Source organism: Oncorhynchus kisutch, linkage group LG29 (genome assembly GCF_002021735.2).
Source record: "Oncorhynchus kisutch isolate 150728-3 linkage group LG29, Okis_V2, whole genome shotgun sequence".
Taxonomy (NCBI): Eukaryota; Metazoa; Chordata; class Actinopteri; order Salmoniformes; family Salmonidae; genus Oncorhynchus; species Oncorhynchus kisutch.
The window spans coordinates 23,477,036-23,501,265 of record NC_034202.2 but is presented as its reverse complement, the minus strand read 5'-3'; the positions used below and the strand labels follow the sequence as shown (position 1 = coordinate 23,501,265).

Below are 24,230 nucleotides of genomic sequence, written 5' to 3'. Positions count from 1 at the left end.
TCGCTGACAAGATGTCAGCTGGTCCTTTTGTGGCAGGGCTGAAATGCAGTGGAAATTTTTGGGGGTATTCAGTTCATTTGCATGGCAAAGATGGACTTTGCAATTCATCTGATCACTCTTCATAACATTCTGGAGTATATGCAAATTACCATCATACAAACTGAGGCAACAGACTTTGAGAAAATTAATATTTGTGTTATTCTCAAAACTTCTGGCCACGACTGTACTTTAGTTTTCTGAGTCTACTTTAGCCTTACCAGCAGATGGTGCCATGGTCTCTCCAACAGGCAGACTTCACTGGCCTTCATAATGACTCTCCAACAGTGAAGAGGTATTTTATTTTATTTTTATTGTGCCTTTATTTAACTAGGCAAGTCAGTTAAGAACAAATTCTTAATTGTTATTTACAATGACGGCCTAGGTAAATCAAAAGGGGATATTTGATCTTTTTTATCAAAGTGTTGTCAAAATAAACTGCAACACAAGCTAATCGTTTTTCAGTGCTTTATGGCCACGTTTGGATGCATAACACTGAGAAAAAGAGAGGTCATTTTAATTATGTGCTTTCAAACAATCCGTTAAAAACAGAGAATCTGCAAGACGCAGCTGTAATAGTCAACCATCATGCTGCGTTGTCATCTGTCGTTGTCATCCAGACAAGGCGGGGTTAAATGCCAGGTTACTCCATTTGTAGGTGGGGGAGGCCCTGTTAATGACATAGAGGGGAGTTGCCCGGGCCAGACCAGACGCACCAATATACCCTGCCAAGCAACATAGTCCTGTCGAATTAAACCCTCTCCTGTCCCGCATCACCAAAATACCCACCGCGGCCTAGAAAACGTCTAAATCAGACAGCATAAGGTAAGAAATTCCATTTTTAAATGTTAGACATTGTGGAGCGCCACTCCGGTGCCTTTGTTACAATGACACATCAAGTCATTGCAGCAATGTATAATCCATTTAAAGCTCTGATTTAACCAGAACCGGACCGTTATATTCTTTCTATTATCATTATTGGCTACGTAGACATTGTGGACCGCCCCTCCGGTGCCTTTGTTACAATGACGCTTCAAATCAATGCATAAATGTAGAAGCCTTTTAAAGCTTTGTTTTAACCAGAACCTGACCTTTATATTCTTTCGATTATCATTATAGGCTACGAGATATATTCTGAAAACGAAATTTGCAGTCAGTTCTATAGTACCTGGGATGTTTCGTTGGTTGGACACTTATTTGCAGCAACTTTACGTGGGGGGGTCGAGTATTTTCTCCCTCCTTCTGTGTATGGGTCCTCTATTTCGTCAATGTTGCTTTGTTGTTCGTAAATGTGCGTAATTGGAGTAAAACAGCCATCGTTATGAATGACCAAATGTTAACATAGACACAATTATATTAAATTGAGCATTGCCATATCATGATATCTAAGGATGCCATATATGGACAGAGACGAGAAAACGTGGATTAAAACATAGGAAAAGCAATGACATTTGCCAAAAAAAAGAGAACAAAAAGAAAAGCACGTCAAACTCAGGTCGGATTATATTTCCACGCACAATATATTTGATAACACCATTATTATATTAAGTATGCTATACTTTCATGCTGCCCCTGTAGTGTAAAGGAAACTATATTTTAAGAAAAAGTAAAGGTTTTTTTACAACATTATTTACATTTGTATAGACATTTTATATGTACAAATTCTAGAAAGATTTTCTTCTTACATTTTTTCTGGTCACTTTTCATTTTGGAATATCAAAATATTCCTCTTGTTAATGTATATTGTTGAAAAGGCTGAGAAAGGGCGTGTCAATCAAATGCCACACATTGCCCATTTGTTTAGGCCTACTGGGCATATCCCATCAACAGCTGGGCATTCTCCTATCTTTAAATGGACTTCATAGACACCATAGTAACACTCACAACTCTAAAAACTGTTTTTGCATGTGTGAGACAGAGCACTCTGGCACTCAGTCAGCAGGGGAATTGTTGTGTCTAAATCTTACACACACAGCTGTGAGAGGGCCCAGACCAAGGCCAGCTGTCTGACACCACAGATTTCAGCACACCTAATCCCCATGTGACTCACTTTATCAAACTTTATTCCACTGTTAGCTGGAACAATAACCAATCATTAGTGTGTGTGTTTATCTGTGTGTGTTGATTTTTTACCCGAGAGAGAGAGAGAGAGACCAGTATGTAATATGTGTAGCATGAATGTGTGTGTGTGTGTGTGTGTGTGGATGAGTGGATATCTGAAGGAGAGGCCTGAGGGAGGAGCCTGAGTGGAGAAAATGAGTCACCCCTGAATCCTCCACTAAGTGCTGAGAAATGTATCTTGCAAACAGAATTTTTGATTATCAATGCATTATGCATTGATTTGATTTTAAAACGTAACTCTTGAACTCTAAGATCTGATCGATGAGCAAAAATTAGGGAACATCCAAACAGAAAAATTCTAAAACATCCTCTCTCCTCATTTGTTCAATGTAATCAGTCACACGATTGGTTTATAGAAACAGCTATCAGTTCTATGCAGTGGATCAAATCCAGCATCCCCCCTTCCCAGTTTGAAGGCTTTGCACCAGCCAACCCAGAAGCTTTTCTTCAGTTCATCTGATACTGAGGAAAGGGCTGGTTCACGGGGGAGGGGTGCACCATATGCAGGCCAGCAGCAAGTCTCTGGGGGTGAGAATCCTGGAATGACTGACTCACTTTTACGTGGTTGTGGAGAAGAGGGAGGGGTTATGACTTGCTGAGGTCCTGAGATTTTGCACGGAGTAACACAGTCCCTTTTTCCCATGTGCCAATGAGGCTGGGACCAGCAGTCACATGACCTGTTCTATTTATACTCCCTCCTGTGGGGTGTGGAGTCTACTAAACTACCCCCTCTGGGTCTCTGGACAGAACACAGAGCAGATTATCATTAGAGAAGTGAGTGAGTGTAGCTTGTGTTGAAACATAACATGCACATAGTAACCTCTGCTAGTATAGCCTAGCTAGCAGTGGCATAGATAATTCAATTATTTAATCATACTGTATGTTGCACAATAGTAATTCAAATATTTTTTTCAGAATATTGACAATCTTAAGGGGGTTAGCCATCAGTGACTGAGTTGAGAACATACTCAAAACAGCCCCAGACCATTATTCCTCCTCCACCAAACTTTACAGTTGGCACTACGCATTGGGGCAGATAGCGTTCTCCTGGCATACGCCAAACCCAGATTTGTCCATCAGACTGCCAGATGGTGAAGCATGATTCATCATTCCAGAGAACACGTTTCCACAGCTCCAGAATCCAATGGGAGCGAGATTTACACCACTCCAGACGACGCTTGGTATTGCCCATGGTGATCTTAGACTTGTGTACGACTGCTTGGCGTACACAACAGTTCTTGTGCTTCCAGAGGCAGTTTGGAAATCAGTATTGAGTGTTGCAAGGGAGGACAGATGATTTTTATGCGCTACGTGCTTCAGCACTTGGCGGTCCCGTTCTGTGAGCTTGTGTGGCCTACCACTTTGGTGACATTTCCACATCGTAATAACAGCACATACAGTTAACCTGGGCAGCTCTAGCAGGGCAGAAATTTGATGAACTGACTTGATGGTGGCATCCTATGATGGTGCCACATTGGCAGTCACTGAGCTCTGCAGTAAGGCCATTCTACTGCCAATGTTTGTCTATGGAGATTGCATGGCTGTGTGCTCAGTTATTATTATTTTTGTATTTAACCCTTGATCTTATCTCATCGCTGCGAAGGTCCTCCAAAACATGACCCGCCAAACCCCGGTTCTTAACACCCGCCCACTTAACCCGAAAGCCAGCCGCACCAATGTGTCAGAGTAAACACCGTTCAACTGATGAACCGAGGTCAGCCTGCAGGCGCCCAGCCCTCCACAGGGAGTCGCTAGAGGGCGATGAGCCAAGTAAATCTCCCCTGGCCAAACCCTCCCCTAAACCAGATGATGCTGGGCCAATTGTGCGCTACCCTATGCGACTCCGGATCACGGTGGGTTGTGATATAGCCCGGGATCGAACCTGGGTTTGTAGTCATGCCTCTAGCACTACGATGCAGTGCCTTAGACCACTGCGCCACTCGGGAGGCCCTTTTGTGCTCGATTTGATTCACCTGGTGTGGCTGAAATAGCCAAATCCACTAATTTGTAGGGGTGTCCACATACCTTTGTGTATATAGTGTATTTCTGCTTCTAAAAATAAAAGCTCAATATAAACAGTATGGAAAATTATTAATTAAAAAATCTCCAATAAAAACAACCATTCTATCAGATATTTCAGCTCTTTAACAGAGTTGACGTTACAAATAAATCTGATGGAGTCAGCAAAATGTAACCTATTTGAACCAAAATGTATATTCTATTGTAATCTTTCAGGCAGATGGAATTGACAGTTTATGGTTGTAACCATGGTGATTCCAATATTGTTTGTTTAAATCTATCAAAAGTAGAGAACGTTATAGACCATGAGTGGTCTTGTTGCACTACATGTAATGAGGACATGAATAATGGGTCCTTATGCTATAGATGACCCTGCTCATCCCTGATTCATTTAGGATTTTTGACAAATCTGACAGATTCTTTTAGCAATCCCAGTTTTTAGAGAAATATTGTTTAAAGCCACAGAGGGCTATTGCACGAAACTACATCAAATCATTTTTAAGTTAATATCCATTATTTCCTGTTTTTAGAATGTTTTGGAGAGTTTGAAATTGGCATCCTTTGGTCATTTCCAGGCATAGTGCCTACACGGAAATTAATAATATTGAAACTATTTAGAAATTCCCAAAACAAATATTTTCCTCATAAGATTCCCCTTAATGTAAATGATAAGCTCAAATAATGCAACAAAATAAAAATATACTATAAAAACAAAGTTTCCCTGCTGAACAAGGATTGTCCCAACTTTCAAGAATCCCTGAGCTAATTTCCTGCTATTCTACACATGTTGCCATGAGGAATTTCCCGCAATGCAAATATATGGAGGCATGGAAACACAGTGAGCTGCAGCTGTTCTCTCTATTACCAGGTCTTCATGTCAGAAAAGAGAGAGTAAAAATAATGTGTGGCTGTTTGTGAAATAAGTCAAAGGTTTAAAAGAGGAGAAGAGACCGAAGAAAAAGGAACCCCAGATTCTTCGGGTCAGGGTTGCATGAATTTTGAACCAACGACTTCTCTCTCCCAAACAAGGTCACGAGCGGATTCTTTCCATGGTTGTGGCCAGTGGGCTGTCAAGAAGAATGGCAAGGCCTGCTCTGATGCTGACGGTTAGTCATACAAACTGAGAAGGAGCCTGCTCAAACCGCAGTCTTTTTCTAAATAAATGAGTTGGAGTCTAGAGTCGACAGGCACGCAGATTGACCGCGGTGCAGACGCTGTGTTTTTAGAAGCTGTGTTCTCTCTAGAACACAGCCTTATTTAGGTGCACAGAACAGCCTGTGTAAGCTGTCTGGAACGTTAAGTGTGGATCTAATTGATTCAGGGTGTGTTATGCTGTGTGGATGTGGGCCTACAGTAATAGTCATTTTCAGTATTCTTTTTGAACTGTTGTGTTTTAGAAAATTGATGAAGTCACCACTTATCTTGATTAGTCACTGCTTACGAAAGATTTAAACATATAGGATGTCTGACACTTTCCTCTCAGTGGGCAACAACTTACAGGTCTGGGTGATGTGGAAACAATGTGTGGCAGGGCTATTGTACAGGAACCAACTGAGGCATGATTGCCTGGCAGCTAGACATTCTGGAAATGCTTTTCTATGGTCATTATAGTGACCTGCAAAGAGGATAGGAGGAAGGAGTTGTCTGCCAGTTAGACATCAACAGGATATACTGCTAATGTCTTCAAAATCAAAAAAATGGCCACATGCCAAAATTACCTCAAGTTCAGTAGGTGGTAATCTCACTGAGCGTAGGCACACACTTGAAGCTTTTAATAGAGCTCCTCTTGGCTTTTTTGTTTCTGATATGAATGAAGTGTGATATTTGTGGACCAGTCCATTGGGGTGTGTGTGTGCACTGTGCTGTAGTTCATCTTTGGTCTCTCCTGGGGAGTCTCCCCTCTCTTCTCTACACACACTCATCCTGCAGTGGAGGCTGCTGAGGGGAGGATGGCTCATAATAATGTCTGGAACGACGCAAATGGAATGGCATCAAACCATGTGTTTGATACCAATGCACTTATTCCACGCCAGCCATTACCACAAGCCCGTCCTCCCCAATTAAGGTGCCACCAGCCTCCTATGTCGTCCTGTGGTGGCATCAGTGCTGGGGCTGTCTGTTCCAAATTGAGTCACAGCACTTCCTGTTCAGAGAGAGAAGGAAACACCCAGAGCACAGGGCACCAATGAGTCATTCCACCAACTGGACATTAATAACTCACTACTTGAAACTTTATATCCATGGCAACATCTCTGAGTAAAGGGAGTGGCTCCCCTCTGCAAACTATACCCACAAATACTAAAGATTGACGTTGATTGTTTTTCACTAGAGCGATTTTGAAAGAGTCCTTGCAGAATAACCCATTTCTCTTAGCAGTAACTGTCAAATCCTAACTATAATTGGTTAACAACGATCTTCTATACATCATCCATACCTTCTAACCCAGTGTGTGTGATTTCTCCATGCAGGCAGCATGGTGTACCATCCTGAGTTTGAGAAGGCTGGCCAACAGGCGGGCCTGCAGGTGTGGAGGATTGAGAAGTTTGACCTGGTGGCCGTGCCAGAGAACCTGTATGGAAGCTTCTACACGGGAGACGCCTACCTGGTCCTGAACACCATCAAGCAGCGCTCCGGGAACCTGCAGTATGACCTGCACTTCTGGCTGGGTGAGGACAGAACCAGGAGCAGGATGGGTTGCATTACAAAGCCTGGTGGATATGATTGAGGTCATAGAAATATAATTACTAGAACGGGGTTTTTTCTTGATGTCAATGTACTGTGATGGGTGGCCCGGAGGCCATATTGAGTGTAATTCTATCTCTATGATTGATGTACACTGGCAGAGTGCTGAGTCAGGCCCATTTTATTGTATTGATCATGCCTACTTTTAGGTAGCCTGTTAGATCGAACCTTAGCAGAATGTTATGGGAAATGTACTAAGTGAGTGATGCCCAAACTAGGTTCATTCATTGTACCGGTATGTATCAATTGGGTTTTGCTTTAGGGAAATAGTAATCAGTGACATCTGTGAAATCTAGCAGACTAAGCAGCCATTGGGGGATGGGCCTCCATTGATAGACCTGAGAGCAAAATGTTGTAATTCAGTGTGTAACATCTGTGGTTTCTCTGCTCCAGGCGATTTCTGCACCCAGGATGAGAGTGGAGCAGCAGCCATCTTCACAGTCCAGATGGATGACTATCTGGGGGGTAAACCCATCCAGTACCGCGAGGTCCAGGGACATGAGTCCAAAGTATTCCTGGGTTACTTCAAGGCTGGACTGAAGTACTTGGTGAGATATTATTTGAGATCATTTTCTTTTGCCATTATTGCTACAATCCTGTCCATGATACATGATATTGCATTCATACCTCAGGCGGGGTTATTGTTATGCACTATGCAGTAGTCTATACCTGAATGGTTATGGAGTAACCAACCTAATCAACCTTTTAATGGGAATAAAGTATAAAGTATTCCTCCATACAATTCATAGAAATTGGAATTGTATGGCGAAATGTGTCCTAGAAATGCGAATGATTCCATTAAATGTTTTTTTAAATGAATTTAACCTTTATTTACCTAGGCAAGTCAGTTAAGAACACATTCTTACTTACAATGACGGCCTACTGGGGAACAGTGAGTTAACTGCCTTGTTCAGGTGCAGAACGAAAGATTTTTACCTTGTCAGGGATTCGATCCAGCAACCTTTCAGTTTCTGGCACAACACTCTAACCACTAGGCTACCTGCATAATAACTGTACCATATCATTTGTCACTGTTTTAGAAAGGAGGTGTGGCATCTGGGTTCAAACATGTGGTCACCAACGAGGTGGTTATGCAGCGGGTACTGCAGGTCAAAGGTCGCCGTGTTGTCAGGGCAACGGAGGTGCCTGTCAGCTGGGACAGCTTCAACCAGGGAGACTGCTTCATCCTGGACCTGGGCAGCGTGAGTTACCATCAGCCTGAGGGAGACAGGGGGACTTTTAAGTTTCATATAGGACACGGCGTCAAACATTGGTGTCACATTTACATGATAAAACAGAGAAGCATGTACAATGTAAGTTTTATATCTTGCTTAAAATATAAACATTTAATAGAGAGATTGTACAAGTGCCCTTAGAATTCTTGCAAACTAATTTATGGTCGATGCTGACCACATAATAATCATGATACATGGGATTTTATGCGCCTTTCAAAAAAAAACAAGAACACCGTACATCAAAGAGTATAAAACAAAACAAGATCACTGTACATCAAAGAGTATAAAACAAAACAAGAACACCGTACATCAAAGAGTATAAAACAAAACAAGAACACCGTACATCAAAGAGTATAAAACAAAACAAGAACACCGTACATCAAAGAGTATAAAACAAAACAAGAATAATCAAATAAAATGAATAAAAGCTCCTTAGTTTATTCCTCTTTTGTGTTGTGTATCCCTGTCTCCTCCCACAGGAGATCTACCAGTGGTGTGGCTCCCAGAGCAACCGCTTTGAGAAGCTGAAGGCCACCCAGGTTGCCAAGGGTATCCGTGACAACGAGCGCAGTGGGCGAGCCCGCGTGTACGTGTGTGACGAGGGTGCGGAGAGAGATAAGATGATAGAGGTGAGATCATAAACTACTAAAGAACAGGAGGGTCTTCCTACTCTCTTTAACTCTATGTCTGTGATTTGTTGACGTCCATTATGATGTTTAATGATGCATAATGGACGTTTGAATGAACTCCAGCTGTGGTAAAATTATTGTTTTCTTTTCTGAAGTATATCTAAAAGGGATTTTCTCTGTGCGTCTTCAGGTTCTGGGAGATAAATCAGACCTGCCTGAAGGATCCTCTGATGACATCAAAGCAGATGCCTCAAACAGGAAAATGGCCAAACTGTACAAGGTTGGAGAACAGTGAACAAACCACTGAAACGAACATCCAACTGGTCTAGTTGCATTATGAGGACTTTTCACATTCACCTGTGGCTATCAAGAGAAAAACACATCTCTGATCTCTCCTCTACAACTCTTCTTCTGTCTCTCCTCCTCTCCCCCAGGTGTCCAATGGCAGTGGAGACATGGCCATGTCCATGGTGGCAGCAGAGAACCCATTCTCCCAGAGTGCACTGGAGTCCAGCGACTGCTTCATCCTGGATCATGGCTCTGATGGCAAGATCTTCGTCTGGAAAGGTCTGTTGGGGTCACCCAATATCAAATATTATCATCAGCTGATTCAGCAAGTCAATTAAAGCACAATAGCTAGACTTGTTTTGGCATGGTATGGTTGCTTTCATGTCCATTTGGTAACACTTAAAGTGTAGCATTACAGACCACATTTAAAGAATGAGACATTGAACAGTGTCACATGAACTCCCACCGAGATAATGATGCAACTAGAAGGGGGTTCTTCTTTTAAAAGATAATGGTCCTCTGTTATCAACCATGCTGACAGTTATACGTAGATGTTGATTTTCAGCCATTAGAGTTTCTAAGTGGTTTAATTAATGAAACCTATTTTTTTGTATTTCTCTTCCCTCCCGCACACTCTCACCCAGGCAAAGAAGCCAACCTGGAGGAGCGTAAGGCAGCCATGAAAGCAGCAGATGAGTTCATCAAGAAGATGGGCTACCCCAAACACACCCAGGTGCAGATCCTGCCGGAGATGGGAGAGACGCCGCTCTTCAAGCAGTTCTTCAAGAACTGGCGTGACAAGGACCAGACAGAGGGCCTGGGCGTGGCCTATGTCTCCAACAGCATCGCCAAGATAGCGAAGGTGTCCTTCGATGCCGCCACGCTCCACGACTCCCCTGCCATGGCTGCCCAGCACGGCATGGTGGACGGGGGCAACGGAGAGAAGCAGGTGAGCGGACGAGAGGAGGGGCTGGAGCATGTGTAGACAGCAAGCCTTCCCATTCATCTTTCTTAGAGTAACTATGTATTGCTATTAGTAACTGTCAACTTTACATAGTAGGTCTATTATACAGTAATTGCATTCTGTGAGGCAGTCATGTGTGGGTTTCAGCCAGATGCAGTCAAAACAGGAAGGATATTAAATAGTAAAACAGATAGCAATCAAATGAGAGGGACATGATTATGCGTGATACACACTGTATTTACATATACAGCTTTGTTTCAGTAGCCTGCCACAACTAGGGGTCACATCATGTGTATGTTCATGTACAGATCTGGCGTATTGAGGGATCAGACAAGGTGGAAGTGGACCCCTCCACACATGGACAATTCTATGGGGGAGACAGTTACATCATCCTCTACAACTATCACCATGGAGGACGCCAAGGGCACATTATCTACATGTGGTAAGATAGACATTAAAGTAGAATTAAAATGATGGAAAATAAACAGTAGAAACTATCATAAGAGATATTTTGCATGCTAACTGGAGTCTCTCAGGCAGGGAAGTGATTCTTCCCAGGACGAAATTGGTGCTTCAGCCATCTTGGGTGCCCAGTTGGACGATGAGCTTGGTGGTGGGCCTGTGCAGGTAATGAGTGGGTGTTTGTGAATGGAAGAAGTGGCTTTCTTTTCCCATCGCATATTCCTTTTTTCTATACTTTCCTCTTGGCCTCATCTGTATTCAGCCCAGTAACCTCCTTCCTTACCAGTGTGTCCGCTCATTCTCCCTTTTCCTCATCTCCCTCCTCCTCTCATTGCTTCCTGTCATTTCCTGACTCTTTGTTTTTTCCAGGTTGCTGGGGCTCCTATTACCACCCAGGTACTCCTCTGCCAGGGCTGCATGACTCAGTACATAGCCCAGGCATGGGGGACTTAGAATCTGTGTATTTAACTGACATGGCTCAATGTGTTTACAGAGAAATCAAACAGGACATTCCAAAGCCATGTTTATGAGGGAGTTCCCTTTGCCCTCCCTGATTCTGTTGCATTATCTATTTAACTAGGCAAGTCAGTTAGGGACAAATTCTTATTTACAATGATGGCCTACCCCGGCCAAACCCTCCCCTAATCCTGACGACGCTGGGCCAATTGTGGAATCACGATCAAACCCAGGACTGAAGTGATGCCTCTAGCACTGCGAAGCAGTGCCTTCGACCGCTGCGCCACTCACGACCACTCTGACACATACTACTGTTCCCAGACCAGCCTATTTTCTGGCCTGCAGTGGGGGGAAAAGAGCTCTCTTGCTTGTCCTTAAGAACTTAGTTCTACTCAAGCAAGGACCATTGCATAGGTTATCTAGAGGCCAACAGTGATTCTAGGTTTTCTTGTATGCTGCAGTTCTTTATGATTTAACTAGATCATGCCTTGGCTCTGTATAAGGTTTGATGCTCTGGGAATGTCTGTGACCATCTCTTGCTGTGTGTCTGTCTATGCCTGTCAGTGTCTCACCCTCCTGTCTATGTACAGTGTGAAAATGTTTGCCGTGCCCTGCGTAGTTATGTTATTGATGTGTTTTAATGCATGACTAACAGTGATCCTAAGTTTGTGTAGAAGCCCACCAGGGTGAAAACTTCCATCACAAACCTGTTAATGTTCCAAGCAACTGTCCATGAAGTCGAAACGCTGATGACGCAGGTCATCTCCCATACATTTGGAACAGTATAATTCATAGTCACGCAAAATAAACAGCAATTAGACTAACTTAATGCATGGAAATAAGTCAGCACAATAAACATGGAACCTTGCCTCACAAGTTTTCAGTACAGAGGCTCCTTATTTCACTCAATATGCCCCCTGTCCAGCAGTCTCCAATTTTGGGAGAAAAAATCTGAAACTACGCTTTGTGCAGGCCCACGCAGGTCCCAAACTTTCAGGAATGGTGTTGAGAGGAGAATAAACACACTCTTGAGTGACTGAACAGTGAGATAGCCACACAGTCCATCGGCCTGGGAGGGGGAGAGAAGGCCCCCATTGTGCTGGGGGATGACGAGGCAAGCTGGCTGCATCCAGCAAACAGGACGCCCTGCTGTCAGACAGCTAGACATACAGACAGGCGCACAGCATGCTGGGAGATTAGGGTAGGGAGCGCCATGGAACACTTAACTCTGTCAGAGTTTTCCTAGCCTGTTGTTGTTCAGAGCTCACTGATGCCACCCTGTGGGGTATTATTGTAGACGTATGCAAGGCTACAATTATATTCTTCCAAAGATCCACTGCTTCCTGATTTTCTCTGCATTTGGTCTCAGAATTTCTTATTGCACAGACAATTATTTTTGTAAAATTATCCAGCATGAATCACCATGATTAACAATGTGTCCAACTGCTGTATAGATGTTTGTTAAGTAGTTTGCTCTGTGGTCCAGGTGAGAGTAGTCCAGGGCAAGGAGCCAGCTCACCTCATGAGCCTGTTCAGGGGGCAGCCCATGGTGGTGTACAAGGGAGGTACGTCCAGAGACGGGGGTCAGTCCGCTCCTGCAGAAACACGACTCTTCCAGGTGCGCTCCAACTCTGCAGGGTGCACAAGAGCTGTGGAGGTGAGTAACATGGCGATAGTGCCCTGTTTTTCTGAAATTAACTACTCAACTGCACTATATTTAAATACATGACACTCGTGGTCATTTTCCACACACCATGTTTCATCCATCCACCTCTAGGTTGATGCTGTGTCCTCCAACCTGAACTCCAACGACACCTTCCTCCTGGTGACCCCAGCAGCCTCGTTCATGTGGGTGGGCCAGGGGGCCAGTGACACTGAGAAAAATGGCACCAAGCAGCTCTGTGACATTCTGGGGGTGTCCTCCTCAGAACTGTCTGAGGGTGGAGAGACTGGTATGTACTGTACATTGTGGCAATGAACATAGGCTTTTCTTTGCTCTGTGGCTGGCTGTAGCATGCCCTAACCAACTGCCTGCTGTGTGTCTGTGCAGATGACTACTGGGAGGCTCTGGGAGGGAAGGCAGCATACCGCACCTCCTCCAGACTGAGAAGCAAGGACAAGATGGACGCCCATCCACCCAGGCTCTTTGCCTGCTCCAACAAGACCGGAAACTTCATTGTGAGTCCCATATGATTACTTTCAGCCATTCGTGGTTAATTAACCTGGTCTTTCTAATGCTCCTGGTTTCCTCCACCCAGATTGAGGAGGTACCTGGGGAGATGACCCAAGAGGATCTGGCTACCGATGATGTCATGATCATGGACACATGGGATCAGGTAGATACATTAGCATGTGGTATTTTCTAAGATGTGAATATGATTAAGTGTGAAGATGTATTAACAGTAACACAGTGGATAACAGATTCATTTTAATGTCACTTTAATAATGTTCTCATACTGTTTTACCCACTTCATGTGTATATACTGTATTCTAGTCAAGGCTCATCCTATATAACTACTGCTCTACACACCTTTTCTATTCATATAGTGTCCATCATTTCTATACATATCATCATATACATACATGTGTTTTTATTTTATTTCACCTTTTATTTAACCAGGTAGGACAATTGAGAACAAATTCTAATTTACAACTGCGACCTGGCCAAGATAAAGCAAAGCAGTGCGACAAAAAACAACACAGAGTTACACATGGGATAAACAAACGTACAATCAATAACAATAGAAAAATCTATTTACAGTGTGTACAAATGGAGTAAGGAGGTAAGGCAATAAATAGGCCATAGTAGCGAAGTAATTACAATTTAGCAAATTAACATTGGAGTGATAGATGAGCAGATGATGATGTGCAAGTAGTGTACAAAAGAGCAAAAAAAGTCAATTTAAAACAATATGGAGATGAGGTAGGTAGTTGGATGGGCTATTTACAGATGGGTTGTGTACAGCTGCAGCGATCGGTAAGCTGCTCAGATAGCTGATACTTAAAGTTAGTGAGGGAGATATAAGTCTCCAACTTAAGCGATTTTTGAAATTCGTTCCAGTCATTGGCAGCAGAGAACTGGAAGGAAAAGCAGCCAAAGGAGGTGTTGGCTTTGGGGATGACCAGTGAGATATACCTGGAGCGCATGCTACGGGTGGGCGTTGTTATGGCGACCAGAGAGCTGAGATAATGATTTGCTAGGTAACGCTCCGCCTTATAGATGACCTGGAGCCATTGGGTCTGGTGACGAATATGTAGCGAGGGCCAGCCGATGAGAGCATACAGGTCGCAGTGGTGGGTGGTATATGGGGCTTTGGTGACAAAACGGATGGCACTGTGATAGACTGAATCCAGTTTGCTGAGTTGAGTGTTGGAGGCTATTTTGTAAATTACATTGCCGAAGTTGAGGATCGGTAGGATAGTCAGTTTTACGAGGGTATTTTTTTAGCATAAGTGAAGGAGGCTTTGTTGCAAAATAGGAAGCCAATTGTAGATTTAATTTTGGATTGGAGATGCTTAATATGAGTCTGGAAGGAGAGTTTACAGTCTAGCCAGACACCTAGGTATTTGTAGTTGTCCACATACAGTGGGGCAAAAAAGTATTTAGTCAGCCACCAATTGTGCAAGTTCTCCCTCTTAAAAAGTTGAGAAAGGCCTGTAATTTTCATCATAGGTACACTTCAACTATGACAGACAGAATGAGGAAGAAAAAAAATCCTGAAAATCACATTTTTTTTTATGAATTTATTTGCAAATTATGGTGCTGTTGGCCAGGGTTGGGGTAGCCAGGAAGAAAGCATGGCCAGCAATAGAGAAATGCTTGTTGAAATTCTCGATTACGGTGGATTTATTGGTGGTGACAGTGTTTCCTAGCCTCAGTGCAGTGGGCAGCTGGGAGGAGGTGCTCTTATTCTCCATGGACTTTACAGTGTCCCAGAACTTTTTTTGAGTTAGAGCTGCAGGATAAATATTTCTGTTTGAAAAAGCTAGCCTTTGCTTTCCTAACTGACTGTGTGTATTGGTTCCTGACTTCCCTGAAACTTGCATATCGCGGGGACTATTCGATGCTAATGCAGTACGCCACAGGGTGTTTTTGTGCTGGTCGAGGGCAGTCAGGTCTGGAGTGAACCAAGGGCTATATCTGTTCTTAGTTCTACATTTCTTTTGAAAGGGGCATGTTTATTTAAGATGGTGAGGAAATTAATTTTAAACAACCAGGCATCTTCTACTGACGGGATGAGGTCAATATCCTTCCAGGATACCCGGGCCAGGTCGATTAGAAAGGCCTGTTCACGGAAGTGTTTTAGGGAGCGTTTGACAGGATGAGGGATGGTCGTTTGACCGCGAACCCATAATGGATGCAGGGAATGAGGCAGTGATCGCTGAGATCCTGATTGAAAACAGCAGAGGTGTATTTGGAGGGCAGGTTGGTCAGAATAATATCTATGAGGGTGCCCATGTTTACAGATTTAGGGTTGTACCTGGTGGGTTCCTTGATAATTTGTGTGAGATTGAGGGCATCTAGCTTAGATTGTAGAACGGCTGGGGTGTTAAGCATATCCCAGTCACCTAGCAGAACGAACTCTGAAGATAGATGGGGGGCAATCAATTGGTGTCCAGGGCACAGCTTGGAGCTGAGGGGGGGTCTATGACAGGCGACAACAGTGAGATACTTATTTCTGGAAAGATTAATTTTTAAAATTAGAAGCTCGAACTGTTTGGGCATAGACCTGGAAAGTATGACACAACTCTGCAGGCTAACTCCTCCCCCTTTGGCAGTTCTATCTTGACGGAAAATGTTGTAGTTGGGGATGGAAATCTCTTTAAACCTAGGTGACTATGAGAGAGGTTGCATCTCTGGAGGCACTAGTTATGAGGTCAACGCATGTGTGGGATAAAAGAGGTATCTGAGGCATGTTGAGTGGGGCTAGGGGCTCCACAGTAAAATAAAACAATGATAACAATGATAACTACTCTAAGCAACAGTATACAAGGCATATTGACATTAGAGAGAAACATAAAACGAGCCATAAAGCAATCCCTGGTGTTGATTGGGAGAGCTAATCAGCTAAGACAACAACAACAGGTAAAATGGTGATGAATGGGCAGAGAGGGTCAGTTAAACTACACACAGGGCCTGAGTTGGAGGCTGGGGCTGACAGATAAACAAAATGGAGTACTTTGATTAATGAACAGTCCAGCAACATCAGCTATGTAGCCAGGTGATCATAGGGTCCAGTGAACAGCAATATATGAAACAGGGAAGCCGTTAGGTAGTCGTTACTATGCTAGCAAGCGGGAGACACGGCATTAAAAAAGATAGCAGGCCGGGGCTAGCAGAAGCGTCTTCACCGATGTCCAGCAAAGGCCGGTTGAGGGCACAACGGACGGAATTACGTCGGCAGACCAGTCGTGATGGATCGGCGGGGCTTCTTGTCGACAAAGGCCAATTGGCAAAAGAGGTAGAGTCATTTTGTTTGCTAGCCGGGAGATGCGCCTGGCTCGAGGCTAACTGGTGCTAGCTTCGTGACAAGGGCGTTAGCCACAATTTTATTTTATTTTAATTTTATTTTACCTTTATTTAACCAGGTAGGCAAGTTGAGAACAAGTTCTCATTTACAATTGCGACCTGGCCAAGATAAAGCAAAGCAGTTCGACAGATAAAACGACACAGAGTTACACATGGAGTAAAAACAAACATACAGTCAATAATGCAGTATAAACAAGTCTATATACAATGTGAACAAATGAGGTGAGAAGGGAGGTAAAGGCAAAAAAGGCCATGATGGCAAAGTAAATACAATATAGCAAGTAAAATACTGGAATTGTAGTTTTGCAATGGAAGAATGTGCAAAGTAGAAATAAAAATAATGGGGTGCAAAGGAGCAAAATAAATAAATAAATAAAAATTAAATACAGTTGGGAAAGAGGTAGTTGTTTGGGCTAAATTATAGGTGGGCTATGTACAGGTGCAGTAATCTGTGAGCTGCTCTGACAGTTGGTGCTTAAAGCTAGTGCGGGAGATAAGTGTTTCCAGTTTCAGAGATTTTTGTAGTTCGTGCCAGTCATTGGCAGCAGAGAACTGGAAGGAGAGGCGGCCAAAGAAAGAATTGGTTTTGGGGGTGACTAGAGAGATATACCTGCTGGAGCGTGTGCTACAGGTGGGAGATGCTATGGTGACCAGCGAGCTGAGATAAGGGGGGACTTTACCTAGCAGGGTCTTGTAGATGACATGGAGCCAGTGGGTTTGGCGACGAGTATGAAGCGAGGGCCAGCCAACGAGAGCGTACAGGTCACAATGTGATGTTAGTGATGTTGGACAGGCGGGTAGGTGCAGGTAGCGATCGGTTGAAGAGCATGCATTTAGTTTTACTTGTATTTAAGAGCAATTGGAGGCCACGGAAGGAGAGTTGTATGGCATTGAAGCTTGCCTGGAGGGTTGTTAACACAGTGTCCAAAGAAGGGCCGGAAGTATACAGAATGGTGTCGTCTGCGTAGAGGTGGATCAGGGACTCACCAGCAGCAAGAGCGACCTCATTGATGTATACAGAGAAGAGAGTCGGTCCAAGAATTGAACCCTGTGGCACCCCCATAGAGACTGCCAGAGGTCCGGACAGCAGACCCTCTGAACTCTATCAGAGAAGTAGTTGGTGAACCAGGCGAGGCAATCATTTGAGAAACCAAGGCTGTCGAGTCTGCCGATGAGGATATGGTGATTGACAGAGTCGAAAGCCTTGGCCAGATCAATGAATACGGCTGCACAGTAATGTTTCTTATCGATGGCGGTTAAGATATCGTTTAGGACCTTGAGCGTGGCTGAGGTGCACCCATGACCAGCTCTGAAACCAGATTGCATAGCAGAGAAGGTATGGTGAGATTCGAAATGGTCGGTAATCTGTTTGTTGACTTGGCTTTCGAAGACCTTAGAAAGGCACGGTAGGATAGATATAGGTCTGTAGCAGTTTGGGTCAAGAGTGTCCCCCCCTTTGAAGAGGGGGATGACCGCAGCGGCTTTCCAATCTTTGGGAATCTCAGACGACACGAACGAGAGGTTGAACAGGCTAGTAATAGGGGTGGCAACAATTTCGGCAGATAATTTTAGAAAGAAAGGGTCCAGATTGTCTAGCCCGGCTGATTTGTAGGGGTCCAGATTTTGCAGCTCTTTCAGAACATCAGCTGAATGGATTTGGGAGAAGGAGAAATGGGGAAGGCTTGGGCGAGTTGCTGTTGGGGGTGCAGTGCTGTTGTCCGGGGTAGGAGTAGCCAGGTGGAAAGCATGGCCAGCCGTAGAAAAATGCTTATTATTATAGCCACCCGGTAGCATCTAGCTAGCTGCGAAGTTCCGATGCAAAGTTCCAGAACTTATGGCAGGAATCCGGTGATGTAGTGGCTTCTAGTCATGTTAGTAAAGAGTCCGGGAGGCATCAGCTGTGTAGCCGAGTGATCATAGGGTCCACTGAGCAGGCTGGGAGATGGGCCTGGCTCAATGCTAGCTTCGGGGCTGGGCCACTCAGTAGCAGCTAGCTGCGATGATCTGGAGTAATGGTCCAGAGCTTACGGCAGGAATCTGGTGATGTAGTGTAAAAAAGCAGTCTGGTATGCTCAGGGTTGATATTGCGCTGTGCACACTGGTGGGTATTATCCAGGCTAAAAGTGGCTGGTGTCTGAGCTAAAGGTAAAGGCTGCTAGCAGTGGCTAACAATAACTAAATAGCTAGTAGCTAATTAGCTGGTTAGCATCTGATGGCTAGCTTCTGATGGAGGTTCTAGCTATACGGTCTAAAAATAGCAGATCCGTATCACATTGGGTGAGGCGGGTTGCCGGAAGGTATATTTAATTTAAAAATGGAAAAAAGAGATTTAAATATATTTTAAAAAGACAGAAAAAATTTACGCGGGACAATGACAAACGCGTCTGCACTACTACGCCTTCTTGGATCAAGTGCATTCGGAAAGTATTCAGACCCCTTCTCTTTTTCCACATTTTGTTACGTTACAGCCTTATATGCCCAGGGTCCCTATGAACGTGCCTTAGGCATGCTGCAAGGAGGCATGAGGACTGCAGATGTTGCCAGGGCAATAAATTGCAATGTCCATACTTTGAGACGCCTAAGACAGCGCTACAGGGAGACAGGATGGACAGCTGATCGTCCTTGCAGTGGCAGACCACGTGTAACAACACATGCACAGGATCGGTACATCTGAACATCACACCTGCAGGACAGGTACAGGATGGCAACAACTGCCCGAGTTACACCAGGAACGCACAATCCCTCCATCAGTGCTCAGACTGTCCGCAATAGGCTGAGAGAGGCTGGACTGAGGGTTCAAGGACAACAAAGTCAAGGTATTGGAGTGGCCATCACAAAGCCCTGACCTCAATCCCATAGAACATTTGTGGGCAGAACCGAAAAACCATGTGAGATCAAGGAAGCCTAGTAACCTGACTGGTGATCCTAAGTGACCCAAGAAAGATCATTTTTACCAGGTTTAAATGTCAGGAATTGTGAAAAACTGAGTTTAAATGTATTTGGCTATGGTGTATGTAAACTTCCGTCTCGAGGGCCCGCTGATAACATCGACTCTTCTTGACCCGGGCAATTCCAAGCGATGTGTTCCCAGGAGCCACACTCAAAACACCTCCTTTGGTCTTCATCCACCTGGAGTCGTCGGCGGCGGGTCGACTCTCCCCCGTCTGTCTCTCCGCGGGTCTGCAGTCTTTTAGCCCGGATGACTGTCAGATTGGGGAGTACGGTGGTGGGGTCATCCATCCGTCCTAGCCTGCATCTTGTTCAGCAGGGCCTCAGTATTCTGGTGCGTCTCCACGGCTCCCAACAGGTCCTCCAAGGTCTGGGGCGCGCATAGGCTTGTCGCCCTCTTCATGTCATGAGATAACGCCCGTAAGAAGTGATCCATGACCACTTTGTTGATAACGGGGAGGTTGTACCCGTAGCGGCTGAATACCTCCCTCGCTAACCGTAGCTAGCCTCCTGTTCGATGTCGAGGTCATAATATGTCTTATGGGCGTCTCCGGACAGGAGCGATGCCAGCAGACTCACCCACTTTGCCTTGGGCCATCCTTCCCGAAGTGCTGTCCATTCAAACGCGCAGAGGTAGGTCTCGATGTCGTCATCTTCCATTAGCTTGATTAAAAACGGACTGATTGGGATGCAATTCGGTCTGCGTTTCTCCTCGCAGCTTCCTGACTTCCTCAAGCGGGCTTCTGTAGACACGGTTCTTCCAGCGTTCGTTCCTGACTGTACTGTTGCGCTTGTTGGGCCCAAACTAACTGAGCTATCAACTCGTCCATGCTGATACTGCGTAAACGTCAACCCTGGTCTGACCACGTTGTCAGACTTGCCCGCATTCTCCAACACTTGTGGCAGACCAAGGGGTTTGATCAAGACTTTTACACAGATCAGACACTGACATAAATGTGATAAACACCCTTGAAACTGATGTATTTTAAACAATAAAGGAAAATAATAGAAGCCAGTCTCCTTCAGGAGACCTCTTCCGGGTTACCACCTTCTAGGCTCTGGGGAATGCTGTCTACTCTGGTGTAGAACACCGAGCCCCTTGGTTCTAGAAGACCGTGAGCATGTCTATCCAGTAGCAACCTCTTACTACCTCCAACCCTCCCGTGTAGCTTTATGGGCCTCGTATGGCTGGTGAGCAATCAGCCCCATGGTTACTCACCAGCCTCAATCAGCCCCAATTAGTCTTGGCCGGAGGACCCGTCGAGATCTGGCACATCCAGCAGAGGGAGCCACCGCTGCGTGATGTAGACTCTCTGTCACCAGGCCTCGATGAGTCTCCCCCTGGTGGCTTGTCCGCGGTACGCCACAGTATTGTTAGGTGTTACTGTTGGGAGCTAGGAACATAAGCATTTCGCTACATCCGTGACAACATCTGCAAAATATATGTACACAACCAATGAAATTGATTTGAATTGCTGTACGTAGTCTAATGTAGGTTGAATATCCTCTTCTAGGTGTTTGTCTGGATCGGGAATGAAGCCCATGAAGAGGAGAAGACTGAGGCTATGGCCTCCGGTAAGTGAATATGGAAAACTGTTGCTGAATTTAATTATTCATTCATTATCATCTAGACTGTTTTCCATAGAGAATGTACATGGCATGCTGCCTTTTGAGTGCATTACTCATGTCCAAAATCATTTGATTGAGAAGTTTACCACTGGGAAAACTGCCCTCTATAGAACCCTCATTTAATCCCCTCCTCCCCTAGCTGTGCGTTACATTGAGTCAGACCCTGCCAACCGTGACCGCAGGACGCCCATCGTGAAGATCAAGCAAGGGTTCGAGCCGCCCACGTTCACCGGCTGGTTCCTGGGCTGGGACCATGAGTACTGGACCAGCGACCCCCTGGAGCGTGCCATGGCTGAGCTGGAGCTCTGAACCCTCACCTTTAACCCTGCTGCCTGGCTCTACAACACACACTGAGCAGCTCCAGTCATGAGACTTTCAATGGTTGAACCCTTTATGCCCTGCCAACGTCCTTACCTCTGACTGCCAGTGAGAGGAGGCTTTTTGGAATAAATAAAAAAAGATATATCGAGAGAGTAGAACAGGCTTTCATATACCTGTTGAGCTGACACAGAGCACTGGTGCACTATATTAATCTCTCCTGATAATACTTTATTAGCTTTTATACATATGCAAATAAGCATGTAAGTGACCAATAATAAGGGCTTAAATAGAACCGCAGGCTTAGATAAGGGAATCTGCATGGATATTTAAATATATTTTATGTGTGAGATATGCTATAAATGTATTTCTACGATGTCAACAGACTGTCTCTCGCTATTCAGAATCTCACAATTTCAACATGAAGAACTTAGCATATTACACTGAACAAAAATATAAACGCAACATGTAAAGTGTTGGTTCCATGTTTCATGAGAATGAAATAAAAGATACCAGAAATGTTGCATTCGCACAAATAGCTGAGGAGTATTTCAGTCTGTAATAAAGCCCTTTTGTGGGGAAAAACTCATTCTGATTGGCTGGGCCTGGCTCCCAAGTGGGTGGGGCTATGCCCACCCATGGCTGCACCCCTGCCCAGAAATCCATAGATTAGGGCCTATTGAATTTATTTCAATTGACATTCCTTATATGAACTGTAACTCAGTAAAATCTTTGAAAATCTTGCATGTTGCGTTTATATTTTTGTTCAGTGTACAATCTTCTGAACCAGAGGCAGGGGGTAATGCAGGAAAACACACTGCCACACATAACCCCACCCAAGTAATACAACCATTATAGCCTTAATCTATAATACTTCATGTTCAGTATGAAGTTACTCATCAATGCAGCAGTGCTCTGCCATTATGGAAAGGAATGCAGCGGTTCTCTGCCATAATGGAAAGGAATGCTGCGGTTCTCTGCCATAATGGAAAGGAATGCTGCGGTTCTCTGCCATAATGGAAAGGAATGCTGCGGTTCTCTGCCATAATGGAAAGGAATGCAGCTGTTCTCTGCCATAATGGAAAGGAATGCAGTGGTTCTCTGCCATAATGGGAAAGGAAAGGAATGCAGCGGTTCTCTGCCATAATGGAAAGGAATGCTGTGGTTCTCTGCCATAATGGAAAGGAATGCTGCGGTTCTCTGCCATAATGGAAAGGAATGCAGCGGTTCTCTGCCATAATGGAAAGGAATGCAGGGGAGAGGGACTGAACCAGGCCAGTTGTGTTTTTATTTGGTGTGTCACAACAGGAGCACCTTCATTTCTTTATTTTTTAAATTTATTTAACCTTTAACTAGGCAAGTCAGTTAAGAACAAATTATTATTTACAATGACGGCCTACCCACAATTGTCAATGGTTTTCCCAGGCCTTAGTGCTTCTATTCTAGGTGTCTCACTCCTCTCCTCACTGGTCAGTGCATGTTGGCCTGGCTCTGTCTGCAGCCTTACAATGTGGTTCTTCACCGGGAATCCAAAGCTTTGATGCTATAACTCTCATTAGCCACCACATCACACCTGTCAATTGTTTTCCCCAATTGTTTCAATAAAAAACCCAATGTCACTGACACTAGATGTGTTGAGGGTTGTCTCCATCGTATACCATTTCAAGTGTGTATATACTTTTTATTTAAAGGTTGAATCATAGTGGAAAGAACACGCTACAGCTTTGAAGGTAACACTAACATACAAGTTCATGTTTTGTAGTACAGGTTAATGATGTGGATGTGAAAATATTAACTTGATATAGGGATGGGCGATATGGCCAAAAAGTAATCTCTACATTTTTTTCAGAGGTTTGGACAATTCACAATATATATCTTGATATCTTGTTTTTCTCTAAACAAATTTAAAAAGGCCCAGACATAATTCTTAACTGAATTTTCTTCATTAAAAGAAAAAAAATACAAGGCCTCAGGGCCTATTTGTGCAAAACAAATTAACAAACCCACACGTCTATTCTATTGTTTAGGAATGGTTGACCACTAGCTGTTGGTATATTTCATTTATATAATGAATTTAGTTCATTTGTTATAATTAAAAACAGCCTATGGTTATTTGCTATTGGATTGGCAGAATGACAACTACTAACACATTAGCCTACAGCTGGCCTGAACATAACTTTTTTGAATGCACTTTAATTATCCACTTACCGATGGCGAGGTGAAGCCTGTGCCCAAAGCACTGCAGTCCGGTCCAGTTGTTCAAGCGCAATGTTGTTGTTTTTTTTGCTCCTGCTGTCTGTTGTCATGTACACCTGTTGGTCTTCGCTCATCTTCCACGATGCCAGAGTCATTGAGACCCTGGGCCATTACTTCACCCGTATGATCATCGAGGAAGTTAGACGTCTGGAGGCAGACATTTCGCAATTTCCAGTCTTCATTGATGTAGTGGACTGTCAAACTTCGGTACGGCTCTGACGTTCTGCTCTGTGGTGGAAAAATAAGAAACACTAGCCAGCTTCTCTGCGACTCTTTCGCCGGTAGCAGTGTATAATCGCGGCAGGGCTTCTTCCGTTAAATACCTACGGCTTGGCAGCTGATATTTGTGGTCAACTGTACTTATCAGCTTTTTAAAGCCTGACTTTTCTACTGTAAAGACTGAAACCATATATTTCGCTATGTAATAGGTCAATGCATCCATTCTCATTCCACCTCAAACATTTCTTGTCATAAGGGATTACGTCTGAAAAGAATCCGGCTATGGTAGCTTCTCTTTGAATTAACAGACGTTTTGGGACTCAGGCGAGTGGAATCATCATTGCGTAGTCTCACGCATTCCTCCCATTCCCACCTGT

General features: G+C 44.2%; 1 protein-coding gene across 2 annotated transcripts; it reads left to right on the top strand.

Moving 5' to 3' along the window:
* Positions 1–717: 717 nt before the first annotated feature.
* Positions 718–23,008, top strand: LOC109873950 (gelsolin). Of its 2 annotated transcripts, XM_020465655.2 has the most exons (17): positions 720–861; positions 6,645–6,842; positions 7,312–7,466; positions 7,959–8,120; positions 8,633–8,782; positions 8,973–9,062; positions 9,217–9,349; positions 9,715–10,019; positions 10,343–10,476; positions 10,571–10,661; positions 10,866–10,892; positions 12,439–12,609; positions 12,730–12,904; positions 13,003–13,130; positions 13,211–13,288; positions 20,946–21,006; positions 21,200–23,008. In XM_020465655.2, the coding sequence occupies exons 2-17, from the start codon at positions 6,650–6,652 to the stop codon at positions 21,367–21,369; spliced, it is 2,223 nt and encodes a 740-aa protein (XP_020321244.1). In that variant the 5' UTR covers positions 720–861; positions 6,645–6,649; the 3' UTR covers positions 21,370–23,008. The 2 variants fall into 2 exon arrangements, with proteins under 2 accessions (XP_020321245.1, XP_020321244.1); XM_020465656.2 differs by lacking the exon at positions 10,866–10,892 and having other exon boundaries at positions 718–861; positions 21,200–23,001.
* Positions 23,009–24,230: the final 1,222 nt, after the last annotated feature.